This window comes from Papilio xuthus, unplaced genomic scaffold (assembly GCF_000836235.2).
Source record: "Papilio xuthus unplaced genomic scaffold, Pxut_1.1 DF827680.1, whole genome shotgun sequence".
In the NCBI taxonomy this organism is placed as follows: domain Eukaryota; kingdom Metazoa; phylum Arthropoda; class Insecta; order Lepidoptera; family Papilionidae; genus Papilio; species Papilio xuthus.
The window spans coordinates 1113693-1141298 of NW_013530969.1; the positions used below are offsets into that span (position 1 = coordinate 1113693).

A 27606-nucleotide genomic window follows, 5' to 3' on the forward strand; every position below is an offset into this window, starting at 1 on the left:
TGACATTCAACAGGTCATAAATATTGCAGATTTAAATTATGAAATTGAAGCCAAACAAAAACATTTAATATGAAACGGTTATTAGCTTTCTTATATTTATATTCAGGATTCACGCTTGCTATAGATTAAATAACATATCCAAAATGACTTTGACTCTCTGAAATCATTGTTACAAAATGTTTTTAAGTCATTCCTAACTTCTGTCTTTTCCCACATTAAGGGTCTGTGGTTGCTTTTAAATCCTACATTCCTACCAAAATTCCTAAATATCACATATGTCAAAAATCAAAAAGTTGTTTTATTGTTTAGAATACAAAAATGTATTAAAAGCAGCAAAATTCTAGCTTTAGTTCTAAGTAATGTGATTGTATAACGAGTATTTGCTATATTTATGTAAGCAAAATCATGTTTTGTAGAAATTAGGGTAAGTAACTCATATATTGATCTTTGTAATCATGACGTGACTCCTGTGTCAATAACTTAACAATATTTAATCATAACTTTACAGGTGAATTGTAATTTTGTACAAGATGGGAATAATGTATGAGAAACGGCCTTTAAAAAGGCCTCGTCTGGGACCCCCTGATGTATATCCGCAGGAACCACGTCAAAAAGAAGACGAACTTACATCTACAAACGTTAAACATGGTTTTTCCACCACACCACAATCTAGTGATGAATTTGGTACCGCAAGGAATTTTAATTATTCTGCCTCAAAGGTATGTAACCGCTCATTTATTAAGGAGGTCAAAGTTTGTTAAAATTTTCTGAAAACATCCAAAACAACAACCTTTTTCCCATTTGCCTTTTTGTGTTCTTTTCTTCGTGTATCTAAATAAATAAAAAAGATTATGCAATAGCCAATGTATATTTACTTTATTGAAAGTTCAATAAGTCAGTTTGTATTGCAGATAGGACAATTTTTCTCAAGCATAATATCAAAGAAAGAAGAACTAAACACACTTCCTGACTGTGGCCGGAAGAGACAGCAAGTGAATCCCAAAGATAATTTTTGGCCAGCCACTGCAAGGACCAAACCACAAATAGAAACATGGTTCAAGGACTTAGCAGGTATACTTTTGCTACACATAATAAAAATATAAGTCATTTTAAGTAAAGAGTAACAATAAATTCCGTTCAAAGGAGCATCTTCATTGAATTTTATATGTATTTTCAATTTTAGTAGCTTCAACAAACAACTAATTTCAACCTAGTATTTTGTAAAACACTAAATGAAGGCATTTCCTTAAATTTTAGGTAGCAAACCTTTATCAATATTAGCAAAAAAGGCACCAAATTTTAACAAGAAAGAAGAAATATTTATGACACTGACAGAATATCAAGTGGCAATGCCGAGAGCTGCATGGTTTATAAAGCTCAGTTCAGCGTACACAGTGGCAGTCTCGGAGGCTAAGATAAAGAAGAGACAGTTACCTGATCCTACTACAGGTAAGCAACTTAAAAAACTAGTGATTGCCTGGAACACAATTGTTGCAGAAGTAAAAAAACAAAATTAGTATCCTATGTGTTTTACCAGACTGTGTTCCATATATATTCTCAATTTCATCAAGATATGTTAAGCCCTTCTGGAGATACCTTCAAGCAAACATACATCCACCCATCCAAACATTCACATTCATAATATTAGTAAGATATCTGATTTATAAGTAAAATTTATGAGCAAGAGGTTTTTACATAATGATAAATTATTTAACATGTCTTCTTTAAAAACTTTAAAATACTGAATGAAATTTGTAAAGGTCTTAAATAAGGTACTCCATAAAAGCCTTTTATTTGGATAACAATTTGTATGTAAAATATTTCACCAAATAACAAAGTTATGAGTAATTTTTTTACTTCCAGAATGGACTACTACACTTATAAAGTTTCTAAAAGACCAAATACCAAAGCTGGCGGAGCACTATCAAAGTGCAGTGCCTACAAACCCATTGGAAAAGACTCCACCATCTCAGTCAGGTATGTTGGAAATACTTAGCTTAATTTGTTAATTAAAAAAAGAAATATAAAAACAAAGTTATGCCCAAATGTACACCTTTATGCAGGTCAAGGAACACCTAGTCACAATTCATCTGGTAACCAGCCGGGTGGCACCACACCCAACTCGACTGTACCAAACTCTATGCATTCACCGGGAAACTCCAGTAGTATGTAACATTTGTACAGTTTTATGCTAATTAAATAATTGTCTATAGATTTCTCATATTACAAAAAAGAAAATAAACAAAAATACAACCAATATTACAAAGTAATATCTTCACAATCAACCTTTTATTAAATAACAAGCTTTGACAAAAATCAATAAAATCTGTCTATGTCGTTTTCTGTTTATGCGGACAGTGTTGCAATTTTTCTAATTTTAATTAAGTATATTGTCTAATTAGCTACAGGTATGGGAGAAAGTACGGATTGGCGACAGGCTTTGAAACTATGGAACTACTGCTGTCGTCTCGCAAGGTACATGCTGGACGAGGGTCTGCTGGACCGCCACGACTTCCTAACGTGGATTATAGAGCTGCTCGATAAAAGAGGACCTGAAGATGGCTTGTTGAGGTTACTATGATACTTTAATAGTGTTTTTGAATAAAAATTTCAGACGTCATCAATCTTTATTGGAATGACTAAATTAAACATTTCTCAAATGGTTAAAATCTTACTTAATTGATTTTTTGTGACATTTCTGTATATGATTCTTGTAAAAAAAAATATCCTTGTTACTTTTCCCTTCATATCAAAGACTAAAAGTGTCTTTTTGTTACAATGTATATATATTTATTAAAGCAACTGATCTTTATTTAAATAGTTTATTTTTTATGCAGGTTGTTTCTACCATTAGCACTGCAACATATGAGCGAGTTTGTCTGTTGCGAGGGTCTCTCTCGCCGGCTGGCCACCACCTGTGCCAAGAAGGCAGCGGCCATTTGCTCTGTACTGTCTGACACCACACTACGAGCACTTAACCAACCTGCTGTGTTCACTAAGACTGCAGATGGAAGTGATAGTATGTTTAAATACTTGTATATGCTCATCTTAAACCCCTTTTTCCACTAGTCATACAACTCTAACCTTGACTGCATTGGCCATAGTAATTGTAGTGGTGCAGCAAATTTCGGTAGTGGAAAAGGGGATTAAGATATCTATCCTTTTATTATTTTTCCAGAAGTTAATGGTGTACCAATGTCACCAGCACCGGAAAACACAAATGCAGATGTAAAGCCGAATGTCAATCAATTAAAGCGTTCAGCAACTCCCGCAGAAAGTCAAGGCACTCCGAACCCCAACCATTCTATAGGAACACCAAATCCAAACCATTCCATTGGTACTCCTATACCAATGGGTACACCGAACCCATCACAACCTATGGATGTACAAGTAAAAGAAGAAAGAGGATCACCACCCAGAGATGTAAAGACTACCCTAAACACTGTAATAACTGCAGCCTTAAATCCTGTACAAATGGGATTCAGTGAAATATTAAACTGCGCATATCATAGAGATATAATTATACAGTTAGCTACAGTATTACAGGTATCAAATTGAATTTGCCTTATTTGAACAAAACTAATACATACACGTTAAGCGTAGGCTCCCATTACTGAATTACCTGTGCAAAAAAAATATAATTTAGAAATTAATAATAAAATTATTTGGTACAGTGGAAACCTACAATAACTATTTTAAAATAAACAATTCGTTGAATACATATTCTGTATTAACACACTCAAATAATCTCATTATATGTTTAAGATTTATTTTACATTCAACTAAAAGTGAACCATTTAAAAAATAATAAAGTCATTATGAAATGTTTCAGATAATCTGCATAGAATGTCCAACAGCTATGGTGTGGTCAGGCTGCGGCTCTTCAATGCAGGGCTCCCCCCTCGACCTCCTACCTTTACCACCATCAGCCTTACCCATGCCTCATATGGACTCCGATGTTACTGAACATCACAGGAAGTTGGTAAGAAGGGTTTAACACATTCATTGCTACAACTACCGCTTTTAAGTTTACTGTTTCATAGTAGCATGGAATGTGTTAACTAATTAACCTATTATTTTGATAGGTGTATGAAGCAGAACAAGAAATAGCAGCGAGGAGTAAAAAAGCTGAAAGCAAATGGTGCACTGATAAATGGCAAACAAGTTCACAAGGTAACAATCATCTTAATTTATACTACAGAAAGTTATCCCTCAATCTTACATCTTACTTATAGATCCGAATGTTTGGATGGTTGGATAGATGGATGGATGGATAGAAGGATGTATTTTTGAAGGTATCTCCAGAACGGCTCCACGGATTCCGCTGAAATTGGGCATAGATGTAGAACATAGCCTGGAAAAAAACATAAGTTACTATTTATTATTATTTCGCGCGGACGGCGTCGCGGGCGACAGCTAGTTCATTTAATTAAACTCTCAAAGAAATTGATATAAATGAATGATTAAAAATACGGATTACCTCCTTATTTTTGAATTCGGCTAAAAATAGGTTAAGAAAAGCATTATCAAAGTGTTTAATCATATTATTTGTTACAGCACGTGTTTTAGCAGTGTTGGAAGCGTTAGACAGACATTGTTTCGACCGGGTGGACCCCAACAATAACCTTGATACATTGTACAAAGAAGTGTTTGCAAACTGCACGCCTCCGTCTAGTAAAGATTCATCCACGGATACTAAAGATCCTGTAAGTTTTATAATACTTTTACTAATATGAATATAAAATTTTATTGTTTTTTCCAGAAACACAGTTTTGTGTGCCAAATATCTTTGAGTAGTGTAATGAATTGTGAGCAAGTATGGCCTACTTCACATATCTTGGCCTAGCCCAAGGGCTTTAGCCCATCTCGCCCTTCCTGTACGCCTCGACAAATCTAAAATTATGTGCATTGCCGAGAGGCAACCAGATGTTTTAAAATGTGAACACATGTGTTGTGCTTAGGAGTGGGCGTGTTCGTACGCTGTGGTGCGCGTGCTGTGCGAGTGGGCGGTGTGCGGCGCGCGCTGGGGCGAGCACCGCGCCATGGCCGCCGCCGCGCTGCTCGACCGCCGCCAGCAGCTGCTGCATCTGCACCACGACCATCACGCCACAGGTGCACTGCTGCTTCAACATTATAACCTCAAACACATTACCATAAGTTTTCATTGCCAAAATATTGTACAAAAAATATATTTTTTGGAACGATTTTTGATAATAATGGCGGTGAGAATATAAATATACTAGCTGTCGCCCGCGACTACGTCTGAATTTAAAACAAAATAGTGCCTCTGTGTTCTTTCAGACTATTGTATATCTATGCCAAATTTTAGCGTTAAACGTTCAGCCGTTTTGGAGATACCTTATAAAAAACACCCATCCATCTACACTTTCGCAGTTATAATATAAGTAAAACTGCAACAGAGTTTTGGCAATGAGAACCCACGATCATGTGAGAACTAACGCTCTAAACTCTCTACTTGGACGGTATAATTTTATGAAAAGAAATGTTCATTATTACAGGTTCAGACGATAAAGAATCTATAAGCTCCGGTACAGGACTGTACAATGGACCACCAATCTTTCAGAATCTCCTTCTAAGATTTCTGGACAATGATGCACCGATGTTAGGTATGTACATTATTTAACTGCATCTCCTACAGTATGAGAATAAATGAAAAAAGTGCTTTACATTGTTTTTTTTTTCAGACGAGAGTCCAAATGCTCCTCCGGGCAACCGTCAACAATTTGCCAACTTGGTCCATCTCTTTGGTGAACTCATACGCAGAGATGTTTTCTCACATGACGCATATATGTGCACACTAATATCTAGAGGTAATATCTTATTTTTTACTAATATTATAAATGCGAAGGTTTGGATGGATGGATGGATGTTTGTTTAAAGGTATCTCCAGAACGGCTGAATGGATCCCGATGAAATTTGGCATACATACAGAACATAGTGTGAAAGACATAGGCTACTAATTATGTTTTTTTCCGCTTGGACGGAGTCGTGGGCGACAGCTAATATTAAATATATATCACTGTGATGTCTTTAAATATTGAAACAGTCAAAAATTTAATATTTTATAATGTTTTTGTACTTTTGTGTAGGGGATCTAATATCTCCTACGGAGCCGACGTCGAGTGGTGGCACTAGCGGACACACGGTGGCGCCACCTGTCAACAGTACGGGCACCAATCACAACATGGACGATGATATCTTTGCCAGTATTGATCTCAAACCAAAAATGGAGGTAAAAAATTTACTAATTTGATTTATCACGAAATAAAAATAAGTTGCCACTACCTTTACTGATGAAAATTATATTTGCAGGAAAATGTACGAATGGAGGACGATTCAAAAATCGATGATGACCTTGATAAATTATTACAACATATAAAAGAGGATCAGCAGAATTCAATGGATGCACCCGACAGCCCTAAAGATCCCGGTGAACCTGTTCACAGGTATATTGAACTATTTTTAACAATGTAAATTATTTTCTTACGATTTGCTTATGTATGAAATTTTATCGACAGTTTAAACTCTCCAATGATGGGTCCGAGTGGCATGGGTATCGCCAACATGCAGAGTATAGGAATGGGGCCAATGTCTGTACCAGGTACATATTTTTCCTAATTTTATGTAGTTAAGAATCATTTTTGTTAATATCACGTGAAAAAAAATAAAAGTTGTAAATTCCTAACATAGTTATAGGCAAGTAAAGCTCATATTTATGTATTACATGAAATAGTTGAGAATTTGGCTGAATGTGCAGGTATCCGCAGCAGCAGCGCGTGCGGCGGGGTGGGGGGAGTGGGCGGTGTGGGTGCGGGGGGCGCCAGCAGCGCTCCGGTGTCTCGGCACTACCACTACACGATGCACTTCCCGCTGCCGCCCGCCGAGCCGGAGCACACGCCGCACGACGCCAACCAGCGACACATTCTGCTCTATGGCGTCGGCCGCCAGCGAGACGACGCCAAGCACGCCGTCAAGAAGATGACCAAAGGTACACTGCTATACTAACGTAGTAGCTCGGATAACGAACGGAATACAATTTTTTGCGAAGGCGTAGGCGTAGGCTTTCCTCTACTTGCCTATAGCGTATGCTCGTATTTAACCGCGTGCCGCCATAAAGTTTGAATCTTATATTAAAAATTGTTAGGTTATAGTTATGATGATTAGTGGGAACTTTATATATGTGGTCTTCTTCTAGAAATCTGCAAGTTATTTTCAAAGAAATTCTCAATTGACGTCGCTGAAGGTGGCAAGATAAAGAAGCATTCGAGAAGTGAATTTAACTTTGAGGCTGTAACGCAAAAGTTTCAGGTAAGCGAGATTATAAACTGACGGACAATCGAACTTTTGCTGGACTATCGGTATGTTAAAAGAATGCATGTAATGTATGTGTGTGTGTCAGGCGATGTCAATGTACGAGCAAGGGGCGGTGTCGTGGGCGGTGGGCGGGGCGGTATGTGAGGCGCTGGCCGCGTACGCTGCAGGCGCCACCACCTACCTGCCGCAGCCCGAGCACGTCGCCTTCGCTCTAGATCTCATGGAGATCGCGCTCAACGTGCACGGGCTTATAGAAACATGTATACAGGTTGGCCTTTGTTTTTGTATTACCAAATAAACGTTTCCTCCCTTCAATCCTATCTCATTCGAGATACAAAAACTAATTGCACTAGTATCAGATAATTCTATTTAAACAGCTAGCCGTTGCCCTCAACTTTATAAGTGTGGAACTCAAAGAAAATAGTTTCATAAAAAATTACGCGTTCCTTTATAGTGTTTAGAAATGAACGAGTGTTAATTTGACTTGCAGGTATTAAAGGAACTGTCTGAAGTAGAAGGCGCGTTGATAACACGCGGCGCGCCCAGCAGCGGGCTGGCGGCGCCTCGGGCGTACACTTCTGCGCTGGCGCTCTGCACAGTCGGCGCGCTCAGGCGTTACCACTCCTGTTTACTACGTAAGTTTATTTGCATTCGACCAGCAAATGCCTTACTAAAGACGGGGAGACACTTAGTGTAGATTTAGACACGTGTAAAAAGGGTATTTTGTTGTGTAGTGTGCGTGGAGCAGACGTCAGCGGTGTTCGAGCAGCTGTGCCGGCTGGTGAAGTGCGTGGTGAACCCCGGCGACTGCGGCTCGGCGGAGCGCTGCGTGCTGGCCCAGCTGCACGACCTCTACAAGGCCGCCGCCCATCTCTGCCACGCCCCCTACGCTGATACCTTCGCTAATGCCTACCCTAAAATCAAGTACGTACAAACATAACGTTCTTAATGTAATGGAATTTAACGTAGTAGGAAACGAATTTAAAAATGTTTGTAACATTAGCTTACCTTGAAATTGTTTTGCAGGCAAGCACTTTACTCTCCGGTGCAACCTATACCCGCCAAGTATAAATACGATCCGGAGTTCTTAAGCGAGTTCTTTATGAATCCCCGGAAAGGTAAGCGTTATTATGTGTTACTAGTTAAGTCAAAGAAGTCAGATTGTTTATTTTCTCTAACTAAATCAAAAATGTTAACATAGGTAAAATAGAAATCGCGTGGGCGCGTCAGGTAGCCGAGTCCCCGGCTAACAGATACAACTTCGTGTGTTCGGCGATGTTGGCAGTCTGTCGGGAAGTGGATAATGATCGGTAATTCAATCTCACGTATCAATCCATGTGATTAGATGCATCGAAACCATATAGGAGTATAAACTAAAGTCCGGTTTCTGAAATATGTTATTCGTGCGTGTTAGTGTGAACGAGCTGGGCGTGGTGTGTGCGGAGATGACGGCGTGGTGCAGTGCGTTGGCGCCAGAGTGGCTGGGCGCGTTGGTGGCTCTGTGCGGCGCGCAGCACTACCCCGCCCCCAAGCCGCAAGTGCCGCAGTGCGCCTCCCCGCAGCCCAACAGGCCGTGCTCCCCCCCGCCACCGCCGCCCCTCTACCCCGACCTGCTGTGCCACCGCGACCTACACGACGCCGCCGCACACGACGCGCTCGCCGTCTTCACCTGTATACTTGTCGGTATGTCAACACCGCATACTCCTTCACATTTTAGTCCTCACTTCCTTCCCACCCTTTCTCTTATAAGTGAAGGTGGATTTTCCGGGTGAGGGGATGTTTGGATAAGAAAATATTCTCTTTCTGTGCATCCCCTCCTCCGTCGACCAAAGGTAGGCAACACATCTGCAATTGCGGATGTCTATGAGCAACGGTCGCTTCTTCGATTCGGTCGATTTCTGGTGGCCGCTCGCTCGTTTACCATCTTATGATATAAAAAAACAATAAACTAATTTGCTTTAGATACGAAGTAAGTTTCTAGGATTGTATTTGATTTATTAAATGTTCAGCCCGTCACTGCTTCTCGCTGGAGGACTTCGTGCGGCACGCGGCGCTGCCGTCGCTAGTGAAGGCGTGCGGAGGGGGCGGGGCCAATAACCCGCCCAACGCCCCCTCGCCTGAGACCAGCGCGCGCCTCACCTGCCATCTCCTGCTCAGGCTGTTTAAAACCGTTGATACACCACAACCCGGTGCGCACTTGACATGGTTTATTCTTGACTCTGGCTTATATGACTTGTTTAAGGACAACTCTAACTTTATCTGCATATATTGACAGGTCTGTACAGCGTGTCCACGTCGCCGGGTCCGGGGGGCGGGGCGGCGGGCGTGCGGCTGTCCTGCGACCGTCACCTGCTGGCCGCCGCGCACAAGAACATCGGCGTCGGGCCAGTGCTCGCCACGCTCAAGGCCATACTCAGTCAGTACCAATACTAACCTTTATAGTCCTTCCAGATAGTATACTAGTGTACATTTTTTTAAATAAATTGCAGTGGTAAGCGATTTATCTGCTCGAGATGGCGGCAAACCGAGCGGCAAGAAGTCCAGCGAGCTCTCCCACATCCTGGGCACCAGCGATACCGTGCCCACGGATGCTCAGCTTGATCTAATGTCGTAAGTATTTTTATATCGTATGTTGCAATTATAATTATGTTGGTTTTTCATTGAAAAGAAAAAAAAACATTACTACAAAATGAATTTGTCCATTAGGAGCTATAGAACTATTTTCTGGAGGAAACTTTCTTTCAATAATATTGACTGGAGACAATTTTTTATTCCTAGGATGGTAGAATCAGAGATGAGTGGGGGCCATAGAACTCCTAGGTTTGTTTTTATTTTAATTCCGAGTTGTAATGTCGCACATGCCGCGCCGACCCTTGCAAACATAATACACGAGCTCTCCTCTCATGACTCACCCGCTTTGCTTCTGTCCGTACGATGTTCACTGTCTCCACTCTCATCTACAATCTATGGACGTGTTGATGATGGGATTTGTCTATGAATGTGTCTACCAGCGTTGCCAGAACTATCTCATCTTTAAAAAAAAATTATTCAACGATTTTTCACTGGAAAGAAAGAAAAATAACTAAAAAAATCTTGATAATGTAATTATCTTATAAGTCTTCAAGGCTTACGTAATCTCTTAGTAATTTAATCGTTGGTTTCTTTGTTTATTGTGTCCTTCTAACGCGAAAAAATCTCATATTCCTTTTCTTAGAACGCACGTACGTTCGTACGTATAAAGTTGTACGTTGTACGCAAAAATCTGGCAACGCTGTTGTGTAGTGGCTTTCCTTTTACCCTGGTGGACTGTCATGGAAACTTTGAACGTAATTCCTAACTTGTGTTCCATTAATCGTTTCGTATACCATTGTACATTTACGTTTGTTTGTGACTCACCATTGTATAACGTGTGGAGGTATTACGTTTAACAAACACATTGTTATATCTTACATTTTAACTATTTACGTTCACTGGGTGTCTTGTTCGTGATGTCTTTTAATGTCTTCTTGTTTTTTTTGTACATTTATTTCTTCAATTCAATAAACTTATGTATTTTTAATTTATTAATGAATATTAGATATAAATCTTCTAAGCTGTTTTATCTGAATTATATTTGACCTTTTACAAAACAATCTTAATTAAAAAGATTAACTCTTCTCATAAAAATAGTTATAGAACATCATTGGAATGTATGTAAATAAACATCAAATGTGTTATTTATTTAATAGAAAAAAAAAAGTAAAAAATTAAACTCTGTGCATAGTAATTGTGTAGTAACATCAAAGTGAGTGTTGGTTTAGGGGTAGCGGGGGAGTTGGTTCAACGCTGCTCGACTCCTCGCAGTCCCTGTCGTCTCTCGCGCGGCGCATGCTCACCGAGATCTGCTGCGAGGAGTGGGTGCTGCAGAAATGCCTGCAGAACCCTGACGAACTCTACCTGCCTGATATGCTATTGGATTCCATGCTTACACCGAGACAGGCACAAAGGTACTGTTTTAATATCTATTTTTATAAGGTTCCAAAGCGGCTACCTGAATTCGCCGAAATGGCGAAGCGACCGCTGCTATAGACATCCGCAATCTCAGATGCGTTGTCTACCTTTAATCTTACTAATATTACAAATACAATGTTTGGATGTATGTAGGGATGGATGTTTGTTAGAAGGTATCTCCAGAACAGCGGCATGGATCTCGCTGAAATTTGGTAAAGATGTAGAACATAGTTTGGAAGAATACACAGGTTACAATTTTTTTTTTAATTTCGCGCAAAAGGAGCCGCGGGCGACAGCCGTCGATTAATAAATGAATTTTCACACAGGAAAAGTATCGCATAAGTGTTGTTTTGAACTTTTCAGATTGCTGCACATGATATGTTATCCAGATACGGCCAGTCATACTCATCCAGATCTAGATCAGAAGACTATGATCACGCGATTATTAGAGGTTAGTTTTTAAACAAGTGGTGTTTGATTAAAAAATCAACTACAATTTACTAAAGTGCCAGTATATATGTGTAATTAATTAATATATGTAGAACCTGGAGCAGTGGTCGTTGCGAATGTCGTGGCTGGACTTGCAACTGATGTTCAACCAATTCCCGCCTAACTCGCCGGAGCTGAGCGCGTGGCTGGACACTGTAGCCCGCGCTGTCATCAACGTGTTCCAGCAGCCGGCACCACCGCCCCCAGACAAGGACAGGTATACATTCTAGCTCATTAGGTATTAGCTAGAGTCCATAATCTTTAAATACAGTTTTAGTAGGTAGTTACAAATTTGTTTCAGAACGGGTACGGACAGGGGCGTGGTCAGTACGAGCAAGTGGTCGGAGTCCGTGTGGTTGGTGGCGCCACTGGTAGCTAAATTACCTGCCGCTGTACAAGGAAGAGTGTTGAAGCAAGCTGGACAGGTAACTATAATTTCTGTACTCAAAATTATCATTTTTAGGGTTCCGTACCTCATAGGAAAAACACGGAACCCTTATAGGATCACTTTGTTTTATTTCGTATTATTTAATGTGCAACTTTTTGGTAAGATATTGGAGAGTGGGTGGGGTGCGGGCTGCAGCGGCGGCTGCGCAGGCGGTGGAGGCAGTGGCTCGCATCGGGATTGCAAGAGCCATCAGAGTCCTAGCTACAAAGGGTATGCAGTTGTCACTAATTTCATGGAATGATTGTACGTAGTGGCAGTGTTCAATGTGTGTTTTGTGTTGTAGTTCTGCTGGAGGCGGTGGAGGCGGGAAGCGCGGTGTGAGCGGTATGTCGGGCTCGGGGTGCGCGTGCGGAGGTGCGGCTGCAGTTCGTCTCGCCAACGAGCCGCTGCTCTCGCTCGTCCTCACGTGCCTCAGAAATCAGGATGATCAAAAGGTCGTCAATCAATAAAAAATATAATTATATTTTTAATATACCAATGGTCATAGTCAAAAGTTTATTAATTACTGTGTAAAAAATATTGCAACATTTCTTAATATTAAAGTAAAAATGCCACACTCAGAGTCCATAAATAGAGATTAAGAAGATCTATGAGTATAGGTAGATATTAGGTTTGTAGATTTAGAATGAGGTATCTACATTGCTTAGGTAATTAGCCGTCTCTGAGTGAGTTTAGTATCCTATTTGTTTAGTACGTGTGTTGATTGTATGTGTTGTGTTTTCAGGAGAGCCTGCTGAGCTCTATCCACGCGCAGCTGGCGCACTACCTGGGACGTGCGCGCGAGCAGGAGCGCGCGGCGTGCGGGGACGCGCACGACGAGGTGCCCGCGGACGCGCTGCTGCTGCGCTTCTCACTCGCCGGCGGCATGTTCGATGCCATCCGCCGCTCCTACCAGCTCACCTCCGACTGGGCAGTGCTTCTCACACAGCTACTCGCCCACCAAGTCCTAGATGCCTACAATAACACGTAATTATTACTAACCATTAAAAAACTTTATAACTGTCGCACTTTTACATCCATGACCAATTTCATCGTGATTCGTTTAGCTTTTTTTAGAGATATCTTCAAACAAACATCCATATAAACATTCGCATTTATAATATTAGTAAGATTTAGAGAATTTCATTCTCCATAATGTCGTATAGTAGCAAACTTAACAACTTTACAACATTTATTGGATATACACATACTTTTAGAAAATAAGTATTGTAGAATCTTAAATTGATTAACTAGTCATTTTTCTTTGCATTTTTCATAATATAAACGATTTAATTCATAATAACATACAAACTCTCAGGTTATGCCGCAGCAATCTGTTCACGACACTAATCGATATGCTGGCAACACTGATCCACTCTACATTGGCGGAGGGCGGCGACGACAACAACAGGAAGCACTACCAAAACCTCATGAAGAAGCTCAAGAAGGAGATCGGCGACCGGCATGGACCCTCAGTACAGAGTGTCCGCCAGCTACTTCCACTCTCCAAGAATACTATCATCGAGGTATTTATTGTTTAGATTAAGGTCCTTCCCACACAAGGCAACGTAAATATTTGAAACTCAGCGATTTTAATCTTTACGCGACTTACGACATACAATGTTATAAAGATTTGTATACAGCATGAGTCGCCGATTTTTTTTATCGCCGTTAACAGTCGCTTCCAACCTGTATGTCGAGATCGTCGTGACAAAAGTCGCTGCGATTTTCAAGATGGCCGAGCAAAATCTATACAGTTGACATGTAGCCTATATAGCCTGTACTGATCGAAGACTCACGTCGACGATTCAAATTTGTATGTATGGAGCCATACAATATTCGTTTCGACAAATCACGTGTATGATGGTCGTAATAGTAATTAAAATATTAATTCTAATGTAACCGTTGTATCCGCAGTGAAAACCTACAGTGAACCGTTTACTTTCCTAGTTGTGACCAATTATGTTACAGAAAATTCTCGTATGTTTGTTTCAGGTGATCGCTTGCGAACCTTTGGGTTGTTTGGTGGATCAAAAGGGAAACAAAATATCAGGATTCGACAGTGATAAAAAACAGGTATGTTTAAAAACCTGCATATTAAAGTAAAATTTGACAATAAATTTGATCGTTTACCGATAACTTTGAAAGAAAAAAAACAAGCTTAACAAAAAATCGGACTGATGTAGCTAAAAGTCTGTTATTTATCGCTTACAATATTTATTTGTAGGGTCTTCGGCTAACAGACAAACAGCGGGTGTCCAGCTGGGAGTTGGTGGAGGGTGGCAGAAACCCAGCACCGCTGTCCTGGGCCTGGTTTGCTGCCACCAAGATAGAAAGGAAACCGCTTACTTATGAAAATGCTCACAGGTCAGTTCAACGTATTATACAAAGTAAACTACGACGAGTCAAGCAGCGAACATGTTATTTAACAGTATCAAATACTAGATGTCGCCCGCGACTCCGTCCGCGAGGACTTAAAGAAAGTAACTTAGTAACCTATGTATTATTCTACGTTATGTATTACATCTATAGCAAATTTCCATGCCGCCTTTCTGGAAATACCTACTAATAAACATCCATCCATACATCCAAACATTCGCATTTATAATATTAGTAAGATAGTTAAAAGATTTTGTCCCATTTTCACTGTTTGAAAGTGTCTCCAAACGTTTTAATTAGTTAATAAAACAATTCGTTTTGTACAGGTTACTAAAATATCATACACATAGTCTCGTCCAACCACAGAGTTATTATTTGGAATCGATACCATTGCCGCCTGAAGATTTGGAAACTAATGACAATAAACAGGTAATTTTTTTTTTCTTTTTTGTCTTTTAATGATTACAAAATATGTTGGCGACTTATTTGTGTTCTACATAGTAAGTAATCTTATTCATTTACAGGATAACGGAAGCCTAGACTCGAGTCCGACAGGAGCTGGCAAAGGACGCAAGATGCCTTGCAAAAATAATAAAGCCAAGAAACCTAAAGTGGCTACTCCCGTATGTATTCATTTAATCACACCAAATATATATAAGCAGACAATTATTTTCAACTATAGCTGTCGCCTGCAACTCCGTACGCGCGAAATTAATAAAAAAAACTTAATTAGTAGTGTATGTGTTCTTCCAGTTAGTTCTATGTTTACGTCAAATTTCAGCCGGATCCGTTCAGCGGTTCTAGAGATACCTTCAAACATCTATCCATTCATTTAAATATTCGCATTTATAATATTATATATTAAGATATTTTTCATACATTTACACAAATACTCCAATTTATATCCTTTATTTTTTTATTTCTGTAATAATACTATTAATTGCAGTGAACGCAAGGAAAAATCATTGTACATGACATTGATGCGGTCCTGGTACACTTTCGTATTTATATGTCATTGTAAATCTTTGTTTACTATATATTTGACAATAGATGACATTTGTGATAGACGAACGTGGGCGGTGGTGTGGGAGTGGGTGGTGGCGTGGGTCTGGCTGCGCCGGCGCAGCAACCGCAGTTCATACAATCGCAGCAGCAGTGGTTCCCGCCGCCAGGAGCCACGTATTATAACCCACCTGGTCAGTATCTCTAATCTTACTTATATATTTCAATCTGACTATATCTGTCACGAGATTGTTCATTTTGCCTGTCTGAATATCACCAGGTAGTTTTAACTAACAATAAAATAGGAAATAAAGCGCATTTTGTAGTACAAAACATTATTAGTTAAACTCAACTATGATGACCTTCACGTTTTAGTAAATAAATTCAAAACGAAGGTATCTTGTAAAGTCAGCAATGAAATCTATTTGGTTTTTTTTCAGCTGCTGGTGTGAGTCCGCGCTCGGTGACGCAGGCCTCGACGACGCAGTGCAAGCAGGCGCTCAGCAATATGCTGCGACAGCGCGTACCCTTCAACCAGATGACGCAGATGCAGGTCTGATGATAACTCTGTTAAAGATGGTGGTAAATTCCTTAACGCCTATAGCCAAACGCCCTAAAAGCGAATGTAACTAGAGAGATTTAAAAACATATCTCTAGAATAAGCTGTGTAAGACTGTGGGTTTCTGGGACCAAAATCTCTGTATAAAACATGTCATCATCCCTGTCATTATCTTTGATAAAACAGAGATAAACATATTTTTTAAAAGGGATTTAGGCCTCAGAAACCCACGGTAAGTGTTTCACTAGAATTAAGCGCTAGAGGTAGTGTTATTGCACAGTTAGAAATAACATTTCATTAAATATAATTTTTGTAAACAACAGCAGAATACTGGGTACCCGGGTGCACCGCACCCGCGCGCTCCCTTCCCCCGGCAGGGCATGCGACAGATGCAACCCAATCAGATGTCGCAGATGCAACCCAAGTAAGTAAACATATTCAATCAATATTTAACTAGTCCAGTTATATTCTCATATACTGAAATTCAAATTGCCAAAAAAAATATAAAGGAAAAGACCTTAGTAACTAACAGATAAATTAACCAATTTAAATATTCACAGTCAAATGAATCCCATGAGTGCTATGGGCAACATGGGTCCGATGGGACAAATAGGTGGAGTCCAAATGGGCCCTGGGCAAATGGGCGCCGGTCAGATGGGAAGCGGGCAAATGGGCCAGAGTCAGATGGGCGGCGGGCAGATGGGCAGCGGACAGATGCCGGGCATGGGCGGGCAGATGTTTGGTGGCCAGTACGGAGGTATGCAACAAGGATATGGGGGCTATGGACAACAAATGATGCAAGGTAGCCAACAGCAAATGATGAATCAGGTAAATATTTTAATTGTTAAATTAATTTCCTTTTTATTAATGAACGTAAAGAATTATTAAATCGTAATTTTCTATTCAACAGGGCATGGGTCAAAGTGTCAATCAAATGAGTCAACAAGTAAACCAAATGGGTCAGAGTGTCAACTCTATTGGACAAAATGTTGGACAAATGAGCCAGGGCGTCGGACAGGGTGGACAGATGCCCCAGGGCATGGGACAAATGGGGCAAAGTATGGGACAGATGGGTCAGGCCATAAGTCAGATGGGACAAATGGGACAAGGAGGTGGTATGGGACAAATGAACAGTCAGGGCTCATCGATGGGACCGCAAGGTGGCAATGCCATGGGTGGATTCCTCGGACAACAATCATTCCAACACCAACAGGTATTTAAATTTGGTTTTAATGTTGTTTAAAAACTAACAAAAGACATGTTAAAAGACAATTTTTCAATAAGAATAATATCTATTTGTTTATTTCAGAATATGATGAGTGGGCGAGCGAGTCAAGAAGCATTCCTAGCACAACAGAGGCAAAATGCACGCCCGCAGTATATGCAAGTAAGTTTAAATAGACCTTTTACATCAATCCTTAATAATTGTAGTAATCAGAAGGCAAGCTTTTTTAATTGAATTCAATTTGTCAAACACTCATAACTATTGTGACGTCACAGGCACCGAACGTGACAATGGGCGGCATGAGCGGTCCTGCGCCGCCGTACCCACGCAACATGCAGCCGCAGCAGAGCGCGCAGTATGGCCAGCAGTTGACGCCGCAGCTACGCATGCGCCAGCAGGTGCTAGCTATGCAGCAGCAGCAGCAGCAGCAGGGCCCGCTGGTGCAGCACCTGCAGCGACAGCAGTACCAGCCGCCTTACTGAACAACTACCGACGTATATGCTGTTTCAAATCAAAATCTACACTTTGTAAACAAATAAACGTCACTTCATGTAGAACTTAGACATAACAGTTTATATTTTTGCATTGTAGATGTAATTTCGTAGTATTCTGATATAAAATGGATAGCTAATGTAATAAGTAAAAATAAAACAATTATGATTTTTAATAGATTCGTTGGCATTTATGATATTTGCCATAGTGAGGCGTTTGAAAGTTTAAGTTCTTGATTTGAAACAACATATAATTGTCAATATAAGTTATAATTATTTCCGCATACGCAGTCAACTCGCGCATGAGATCCACGACAATGCTGACGGATTATAATTCCATAAAAAAATTAGTTGTTATTAGAGTAAAAGTCTTAGCACTACCACTAAATATAAAACAGTCCACGAGTATGTATAACTGTAGGTTTTAGGGCGTTACAATAAAAAGCCATGTTTAATTTTTTCACACAAATCATTGTCTCGAAAGGCAAGCGCAGCACGAGTCATGGTCCAATGATATTAAATATAAATATTTGTTGTGGTAACTGTCCCGTAAATGTATATGTATGACGCATTAAAAGTGACAAATGTAATATTTTAGATGAATTATACACATTTTGTATATATTATTTTCTAATAGAAATAAGGAAAACACTACGGCTAAATGAAATCATTAATCAAGTTATTTATATATTATTTTATTATTAGAAAAATGTTTAGGTTATTTTATGAAATATAAATTGTGCTTTTCAATCGCTTTTAATTTAATTTATTTTTTGTTTTAAATTCGGATATAAGTAATAGCTTAGTAGCTTTATACAAGTTACAATTAGATTTTTATTCAATTTTGAAATTGTGCATTTGTGTGGGGAAAAATAGAATTAAAATGTGGTACAATCTCGTATATGTAATTTCTTGTTAATTTTATGTGTAAATACTCTTTTTTTTAATACATGAACCTGTAGATATCGCTTAGTTTTATTTACGTGTCTTTTGCCCGCGACTTCGTCTATGCAGAATTTAAAAAGAGCAAATAATATTACATGATTTACTCGATATTATGTTCCATATCTGTGCCTTTCAATAAGATTTGTTGAACTGTTGCTGAGTTTTCGAGTAAATATGTGATTTTAATATATCCCACTGGAACCGCACACATTTTCGGGATCATAGGTATCCTATGTATTCTTCCAGACTGTGTTCTAAGATCTGTGATACTTCCTAACAAACATCCATACTGAGATATTATTTTGCGTTAACTGCTTATTATTTATAATATTTGGGTTTGGTTTGGAACAAGTGATCTTCGCAAGGGATTGCATTTCCAAATCAAAAACTTTGCGAACCATTTTGGTTTGCGTTTTCATAAACATTTCTCCTCTCATTATCCAGACATGTCAGAACTGTCACTGTCATAGCACAGTGGTCAAGAATTTTTAGGTTATGTTTTTATTATTACGAACTTATTAATTTTTGTATATTTTAATATAATAAGGAAAAATGTTACACTCTTTTAATAGATTACAGTACCGTGCTTTGAAATTGTTTTTAAGACCGTGCGATTACAAAATTATTAAACAAGCAATACATAATGTAGGTTTAAATGACATTCCCAAAGTAACTGCAACAGATATTAAAAAGTTAATAAGGCAAAAAGGACTCGCTGTACAAGATGGGTACACATCTTTTACTACGAAGTGTACAATATGTTCTGGAAATGAAAAAAGCAGTGAAAATAAAGTATATATCAATAAAACTACCGGTACGTAGTTTATGTAAACATAACCCATATTCGAAGTTTACATAAAATGAAGACTTGAATACCACGCGAAAAATAAAATCTATTTGGTGTAATAAGTTATTGAAGTGAATTGCATAATTATTTTTTAGGATACTTTACATGTCCAAAGTGCAACATTCATGGGGACTGGAATATCTTGGAGAGAATTATAAAGAAAGTGAAAATGGAAGCATCAATAAAAGATTATATACAAAAAATACAGCAAGACAATCAGGAATTTGAGAAAGACTGGCAAAATATTCTAGATAAAACTACCTCATTATCCAAAACCACTGAAAAGGAAGCTTTAGAAATATTTAGGCTATTTGAATTTCCTGTGAGTAGATAATAAATTAACCTACAGTTAGCCTATAACTGTGCATAATATTTAAAACTTTATATAAGTCATACAACTATATTATGCCTAGATACATGTAATATATTTTTACCATAAATTTCTAAGTTTTAAGCAAAACAAAATTTTAATTTCAGTACCATCCTGAATCTTGCAAAGTATTATCAGATGTAAGAATTTCTACGGAACACAACATATTGTATTTCCCTTTAAAAAATGCCAGTGACAAAGTTATAGGGTATCGTAAAATAGAGGCAGGCAGAGAGGAGGAAGCTGAAAATCACGGACACCACACCGCCGGCCTGTTCTGGTGTAAAGCTCACAAAGTGGGGCATAATGCACAAGCTGTTTTAGTTCCTAGTATACATGATGTGTTGCATTTAGCTGCACATAAAATACCTGGTAAGTATTAATCATTTTCGTTTCCAAAATATGTACTGTACACTTATCTCTTAGCTCCTATGTTTTTTTATATGCATAATATGTATGACATGTGTGGCAATAATTTCTATTTCTAAAAAGGAAGGGTATGTGAATTTGGGGGGAATGGAAATTATCTATAAAATTCAGTATTTATCATATATAGGGGCTCAATTTGCCATTTCAATGATATAAGGTGACTTTATTTGCCACCCTATATAAAAAGTTACTGCTATAGTGTCATGTTTGAACTTTTAGGTTCACTTGTATGGCTGAATAATTGTAATTTACCACCTGTTGTGCTACCAACATTAGAGGGATATCAAAAACTTTGTCTATGGGGCGATTGGGATAACATGCGTGCTGTAGCCGAAAAACTTGGTGAAGAAAGATGTCGATTTGTGAGGTAAAAATATATTTTGCATTCTTCATCTTTTATATATAAAATTTTCGAGTCACAATGTTAGCTACCATACTCCTCCAAAATGGCTTGACCAATTATTATGAAATGAATCGGCTTTTATCTATTTTTTAATCCTGCACAGACGGTGTCGCGGGTGACAGCTAGTCTATCATATAATTTTTCATTAAATAACTTTTATGTTAGACCTACAGATGGTTTAGTGACTGCTTCGGAGACAGCTGCTGCTAATTTATCACTAAAGGCTTTGGTGTCAGAAGCGAAACCGGCAGCACATAGATCTATAACAACATTTTCTGCACTAAGAGATGATGTTTATGCAGAACTTACAAACATTGATAAGGTTAGTTAAGAAAGTAAACTGTCAATAATATAAAATAAACAATGTCAACTTTTTAGAAGGGAAAATAATTAGTGTTTGATACTGTTGACTTCCAAAGGAAGCACTACATATCTCTAGTATAATATACTTTATCCCACCATCATTTGTGTAATATTCTAAAATACCCTTTATATATCAATGTCTTACTTGGATTATTCCTTACTATAAATAAAACATTTTTCTTACTTTATGTAAGATCAGGTGCGAGGTGTAAAATGGCGCCGCTTTCCCGCCCTCACACGGCTGTTGGGCGGACACCGGCGCGGCGAGCTGACGGTGCTGACAGGCCCCACCGGCTGCGGCAAGACCACACTCTGTGCGGAGATGTCCCTCGATTTAGCACAACAAGGGGTAAGCATAATACAAAAAAAAATTATTGCATCAAGTACTAGCTTGAACTGTTAACTTTTTTTGGATAAGGCTGTAAGATTTAGGATTAACCGGACAGGAATTCTATTGGTTTTTTGCTATTGTTTTAAAATTTTAAATTGATATATTCTATTTAGAAGAATAAATAGTAGTATTAAATGTATATGGTCTTATAATCTTGCAGGTTAACACGTTATGGGGAAGTTTTGAGATCCGCAACTCCCGGCTGGCGCGCACGATGCTGCAGCAGTTCGCGGGCGTACCGCTCGAGCACAACTTGCACGACTTCCACAAATACGCTGACGACTTCCAGAAGCTTCCCATTTACTATCTAGCATTCCATGGACAACAACCGATTAAAGTTGTTATGGAGGTAATTAACGAAAGCTATAAGTAGCTACATAGACCTTTACTACTAAGCTAAGCTTCCCCATTTTCACAATGTATATCGTTCTAATTGTCATATTAAAATAGTCAAATGTATGTATTTGTTCAATATTTACATAACAAGGCGGTAGAACACGCGCGGTATATGCACGACATCGCACACGTGGTGGTGGACAACGTGCAGTTCATGCTGGGCGTGGCCGAGGATCGCGACGGAGACCGCTACCTGCGCCAGGACGCCGTCGTCGCCGCCTTCCGCACCTTCGCTACCGCGCGACACTGCCACGTCACACTCGTCATGCATCCCAGGAAGGTACATCTACATAATGACATCACTTGCTCCGGTCAAGGTCACTAGGATTCTTTCGTATGCAGTGAACTTAACAGTCAAGCTTGTGGCACTGAAAGTGTTAACAGAATACCAACGGAAAAAAATGGTGTTGTATAGTTTCTTATTCATGTTATCTGTCATTTTTTTATCAATATTTTTTAGGAACGAGAATCAGAAGATCTTTCCACAAGTTCAATATTCGGCAGCGCGAAAGCATCACAAGAGGCAGATAATGTTCTAATAATTCAGGTAAATAAAAAAATAAATTTGATTTCCTGTATACTTAATAATTAATTATATATTTTTCTACACAGGACAAACGTTTAACGGCTGTACGCGGAAAAAAATATTTACAAGTCGCTAAGAATAGGTACAGCGGAGACTTGGGAATTGTTCCATTAGACTTTGAGAAGGATTCCCTTAGTTATCAATCGAAGAAAAAGAAAACAAAACAGGATGACCCTGACAAATTACTGGATCAATGTTTCGAAGAGTACTCAATCGAGGACCAAGACGCTAGTAACCCAACCTTAAAGAAAAACATGCAAAGTGCCAAGTTACGAAATAATAAAGAAAATGCCACTTCATATCTTAGTGATATTTTAAATTCAAACAGAACTAGGTGAAGGTATTTTGATATAGTTGTTTGTTTTTTATGTATATTTGTACATAACGATTAATATAAACTGTACGCCTCATAATTACATCAGGAAACTCTATTTTGCTAAAGTAACAAAACCATAATAAATAAATATTGATAAATTGTGGTCACATACAGCAAAATAGCATTGATTCACTTTCAAAATACATTTACAGATAATGTAGACCTATATTTAGGGTAATCTTATTTCGCCTTTCAGTATTATAACTCTTATTTGCTTATAATTAACACATAAATTCTATCTTAATAGATTTTTCAAAGTTAAATAAAACAATGATGTTTTTATATTTCACAAAGTGAATATTATTTTTAGTTAAACATTTAACCCCAGTCATTATATTGTGTGATACATATGAAATACATATACATATGTACAAATCATTATAAATTACAAGCCAATATGTATGTTATTTACTAATACATTGCAGATTTAGTCATAAATAATTTTATAATAAATAATATTGCAAGTACAATTTAGTAATCTTTTTTAGATATAAGCAATGTTAAAAATGACTATATAACTTATTCTATATACATTTCTCATTTTATATAATGTTTTAAACATTTACATTAACTTTAAACATGATATTAATATCAACTACAGATTAGCAGCATACTATTTAATAAAGTGAACAGGATCTACCAAAGCTTCATTTGTACGTTCCTGTTTCCTCTTGCACTTGGGGCAAGGTGTGTTTGGATTCAGACATTTGGCATGAAATACACTAGAACACTCATCACATCTGTATGTTGTGCTTGTTTCAAATGGGTACAATATTTTTGGATCTCTGCACACCTCACATATAAAACCTTTCTGACTGCAGAGCCAACAATCAAGTACATGTGATCTGGCAAAACTAACAACTTTTTCAAGCTGCAATACTAAGGAACCATTAGGTATCTGAGCGAGATCAGATATTGTGTACAAGTGGACATGGTCATACAAATATTCTCTCGGCCAAACTTTCTTTTGTAGCTCCTCAATTACAGGCTCACGGCAGGTGAATATATAACTTCTCAAAAAATTTAGTTGTATCCTCAAATCATGAAGATGTGCCATGTCTGATACACCTGAGTATATTTTTGGATTTAATTTCTTCATGTTTATCCATGGATTATGTTGAAATTCCAATAAGAATAGAGCTGACCTCTTGGAAACTGGATATCTCTTAAAGTCCCAATTGTGTATAACTCGTGCCGGAATTATAAAAACATTTGGATCCATACAATTGGAGCAGTAATATTCTCCAGTGTAAGCACAAACTTTTGCTTTAGAAACTATACTGCCTAACAAATCTTGGCAGCCTTTGCACTGATAGTTTTGATGATCAAGACCTTTCTCCCTAGAAAGTGATCCAAGTTGTTGTACTAATTTGTGCAACTCTTGCACTGTGAATGATCCAGTTGAAGTGTTTGGTACAATTTCAAAATCTAAGCCGTGCATGGCTAGATCTTCAGGTGTGGCAGTTTCAACTGTTAGGTCACAAATATCACTGTCCTCGCTTGTTAATTTTAATTCCTTATGAATGTCTTTCATGATGTCCCTCAAATTTGGTGTATTTACTTGTGTATCTCCAAAGTTACTAGATTGGTCTACCAGTGATGACAGACTCTTTAATTCTGGAGTTTTAATAAGACTGCTGCCATGTGATGAGTTTGAATTAACAGATGTGTTCAATTCATCTTTGCTGTCTGCTGACCATCCCTTACCACACAGAGAGTTGCCAGTGACAAGGACATCCAAGGTGTTTACAAAATCTGCTGACTCAACAGATGATGGAAATTCTTGTTCTTGACTAGTAGTTGGTTGTTCAATGTCTACAGAGTGTGATGCAACATGTTCTTTTGGTGAATCTTCTTTTTCCTTTTCCACATTCTGTTTTAGGTCTTCTGATTTCCCAGTTTGACTAGTAACATCAAGGGAATCCTTAGATAGTATAAAATTTAAGGCTTCATCTTCATTTAATGCCCACATCTTACCAAACTCTGTGAGGTGAGGACTGTGTGTTGGAGTTGATGATAGTTTTGTTTTAGTTTCATCAGAAAGTGTACTAGCCACATCAAGCCCAGCACTAATTGGGGCAGCTCTCATTGTTGGTACCCATATTCCAGCTTGCATCAAAACTTGTTCCGGCCATTGGTTTAACAAACTTGAATTTGTAGGCAAATTAAATTGTACACATGATTCCAGGCCTTGAACAAGCTTCTGAGCCACCTCTAAAATCTCTGCATCACACACAAATGCTGCTCGGTTATAAAATGGTTTAACAGCTGAAATATTCTTTAGTAGAGTAGCCATGTACGATGATAACAAACATTCATTAAGGGCAATCCGTAACCATGCTCTACACTGCCCTATTTCTGTGTTTATTTGTGGAAGTGAAGATATCTGATCAATATTCTGGCGATGTGATAAGATAAGTACAAGCGGCCAGAAACTAGATTGCGGCCGATAGTCCGGATCACTGGATATCACATTTTTGGCTTTTCTTAAAAATGTGTCTTTCAAACCGTGAAGGAATACGGCTTCCAAGGCCATACACAGCGTATTTGTTGAGTCCGACGATCCAAGAACACTATGAAAGTTATCATCAAATTGGCTATTGTATTGTATATCTTTGACACAGTCCGACAAATTGTTTACTAATGATTCTTTGAGAATAGTATCACGACTGTGTTTGTTAAAACTAGATGCTACACTCTTGAAAAAAGACATTTTCCTTATTTATTAACAAGTTACATTACTGAAAACGATAACGTGTATTTTTGTTTATCGCTACATTCGCAATAAAACTCACATCACGCATTTAATTTTATTCAAAACAAAACAATTTGCGAAATGCAAATGGTAAACACAATCAAAATAACAAATGTCATAAATGCTGCCAGCTTCCTAATTGCATTCGCATTTTTGTTCAAAGAGTAAATAGACGTTAAATGGTAAAAATCTCTGTTAAAAGCCGTTTCTCTACACTACAGTCACAACTCAAAATTGGTTGTCTGTTGATGTTTTTTTTTGTTGACATTAAATTTTTATTTGAATAAAAACTGCTGACAGCTGTCAAATGAAATAAGTGTTTACGTTTACGGTATTTTCTGCCGTATTTATTTTTTTTTTATTCGCCTGTTTTAGTAAACATTTTGTTCTTGGATAGTATTACTGACAAGATATGAACAACTATGAGTGGATGAAATCCACGTCAGTTTTCGGAGGTTTCTCTTATTGACAACGAAATGTTAATAATTTATTTTTTCATTTTATTATCATGCGCATCTCAAATTTCAACTTCGATTGATAACTACAATAAAGTTGAAAGGCATGGTCAAGGTACATTTTTCAATTAAATAATGTATTTCATACAACCTGGATACAAATTAAAATCACTTATATTGGTTTTAAATAACTTATTATGTATTTATCTCCTTCTATAACAATTGCAATCTTTGTTATCAATATTTTCAAAACGGTTCTTATACTATATACTTATTTCTAATAATACCTAGAAAAATAATAAACTGGCTTAACAAACACCATTGCCTGACTAATAAAAAATATGATTGATTTTTCTTCTGATTGAACTGGAAATGTTTTAGAGTTACTACTTTGTCGAAAATGTGGCGCCGACGTTGCAGATTCACATTACATTTTCTCTAAAATCAGTCCTGGGTCTCGTAATACTGAAAAGCAAAACTTATTTGGAAGGCACAATATAACTGTGCAAACATTAGTTAACCCATTTGGAGTCAAATTTGAAATTATAACAATGGAAAAGGCAAGATGTCAAAATATAGGACCAGTAAGTAATAATATTTTAACTATAAAGTTTACAAACAACCTTATAAGTACTTGGTTAACTAATAGGGAGTGACATTGTCCAGATTAACATCCTCCATAAGCAAGAACCTCAGGTGTGGTTATCTAGGTTTGACTGTATTTTGTTTCTGCAATGTAATTAATTTTAAAGGTATTTGGATCACTCCAAATTTGCTACTGGTCCTTAGTAACCAATAATTTCTGACATTTGTTTTAGATGGTTAAATAATTTATTTAAAAATTTTAATTAAAAATTACATTTTTGTTGTAGAATCAAGGTGCAGATTCTTGGTTTCCAGGATACACATGGAGAATTTGCACATGCCCACACTGTGGTCAACACTTAGGCTGGACATTTGAAAGAAATGATAAAGACAGTCCACATGACCATGCTTATTTCCATGGAATAATTTTAAGCAATATACTGGGAGAAAATTGTAAGTTTTTATGCAAATTTTGTATCTCAATGCTTTGTTTAAAAATATTTAAATGCAACTATGTTTTTGTCAAATCAGACTTTGTTATTTCAAGTGCATTAATGCATGTTTTGAACATTTAATTTTCTATACTTTAAAGTTGTGTAAAGTGTTTTTGCATTTTAATTTAATATATTTTTATAGTTACAGATTCACTCATCATGATGCCAAAAATGTACAGGATGTAGACATCCTTTTGCAGAGATTTTCATACTTTAAAAATTTTACAAATGACATGTTAAGCAATAAGATTAAAGAATGAATATATTTTATACATAGTATGAAAAATAAAAAATGTTTTCGTGTTTTTGGATAA

General features: G+C 37.8%; 4 protein-coding genes across 6 annotated transcripts; 3 read left to right on the plus strand and 1 right to left on the minus strand.

The window, feature by feature from the left end:
- Positions 1–245: 245 nt before the first annotated feature.
- On the plus strand, positions 246–18795 carry kto (mediator complex subunit kohtalo). 3 transcript variants are annotated; one of them, XM_013311471.1, is made up of 49 exons: positions 246–424; positions 509–719; positions 912–1071; positions 1258–1449; positions 1864–1977; positions 2064–2165; positions 2403–2571; positions 2838–3019; positions 3179–3546; positions 3833–3982; positions 4086–4173; positions 4558–4706; positions 4962–5112; positions 5520–5627; positions 5706–5831; positions 6111–6253; positions 6334–6467; positions 6540–6622; positions 6779–7009; positions 7217–7329; positions 7421–7603; positions 7826–7970; positions 8070–8259; positions 8362–8453; positions 8537–8645; positions 8750–9018; positions 9345–9524; positions 9611–9751; positions 9825–9945; positions 10114–10155; positions 11136–11321; positions 11689–11776; positions 11868–12031; positions 12116–12239; positions 12366–12472; positions 12546–12696; positions 12987–13228; positions 13560–13767; positions 14237–14317; positions 14469–14608; positions 14947–15049; positions 15145–15243; positions 15687–15816; positions 16063–16175; positions 16508–16605; positions 16742–17009; positions 17092–17394; positions 17491–17568; positions 17682–18795. In XM_013311471.1, exons 2-49 carry the CDS (start codon positions 531–533, stop codon positions 17886–17888), a joined length of 7314 nt encoding a protein of 2437 aa, XP_013166925.1. In that variant the 5' UTR covers positions 246–424; positions 509–530; the 3' UTR covers positions 17889–18795. The 3 variants fall into 3 exon arrangements, with proteins under 3 accessions (XP_013166925.1, XP_013166924.1, XP_013166927.1); XM_013311470.1 differs by having other exon boundaries at positions 16505–16605; positions 17682–18794; XM_013311473.1 differs by lacking the exon at positions 10114–10155 and having other exon boundaries at positions 16505–16605; positions 17682–18794.
- A 424-nt stretch (positions 18796–19219) lies between these two features.
- mtDNA-helicase (mitochondrial DNA helicase) lies at positions 19220–23196 on the plus strand. Its single transcript, XM_013311592.1, has 10 exons — positions 19220–19656; positions 19785–20011; positions 20167–20431; positions 20708–20855; positions 21057–21213; positions 21454–21603; positions 21806–21994; positions 22133–22321; positions 22502–22588; positions 22654–23196. The coding sequence occupies exons 1-10, from the start codon at positions 19395–19397 to the stop codon at positions 22963–22965; spliced, it is 1986 nt and encodes a 661-aa protein (XP_013167046.1). The 5' UTR covers positions 19220–19394; the 3' UTR covers positions 22966–23196.
- Positions 23197–23527: 331 nt separating this feature from the next.
- On the minus strand, positions 23528–25875 carry LOC106117333 (sorting nexin-29). The gene has a single exon (XM_013311591.1). It carries the CDS (start codon positions 25714–25716, stop codon positions 23617–23619), a length of 2100 nt encoding a protein of 699 aa, XP_013167045.1. The 5' UTR covers positions 25717–25875; the 3' UTR covers positions 23528–23616.
- Positions 25876–26045: 170 nt separating this feature from the next.
- LOC106117419 (protein cereblon) lies at positions 26046–27597 on the plus strand. The gene is made up of 4 exons (XM_013311725.1): positions 26046–26328; positions 26595–26797; positions 27086–27251; positions 27435–27597. Exons 1-4 carry the CDS (start codon positions 26235–26237, stop codon positions 27476–27478), a joined length of 507 nt encoding a protein of 168 aa, XP_013167179.1. The 5' UTR covers positions 26046–26234; the 3' UTR covers positions 27479–27597.
- Positions 27598–27606: the final 9 nt, after the last annotated feature.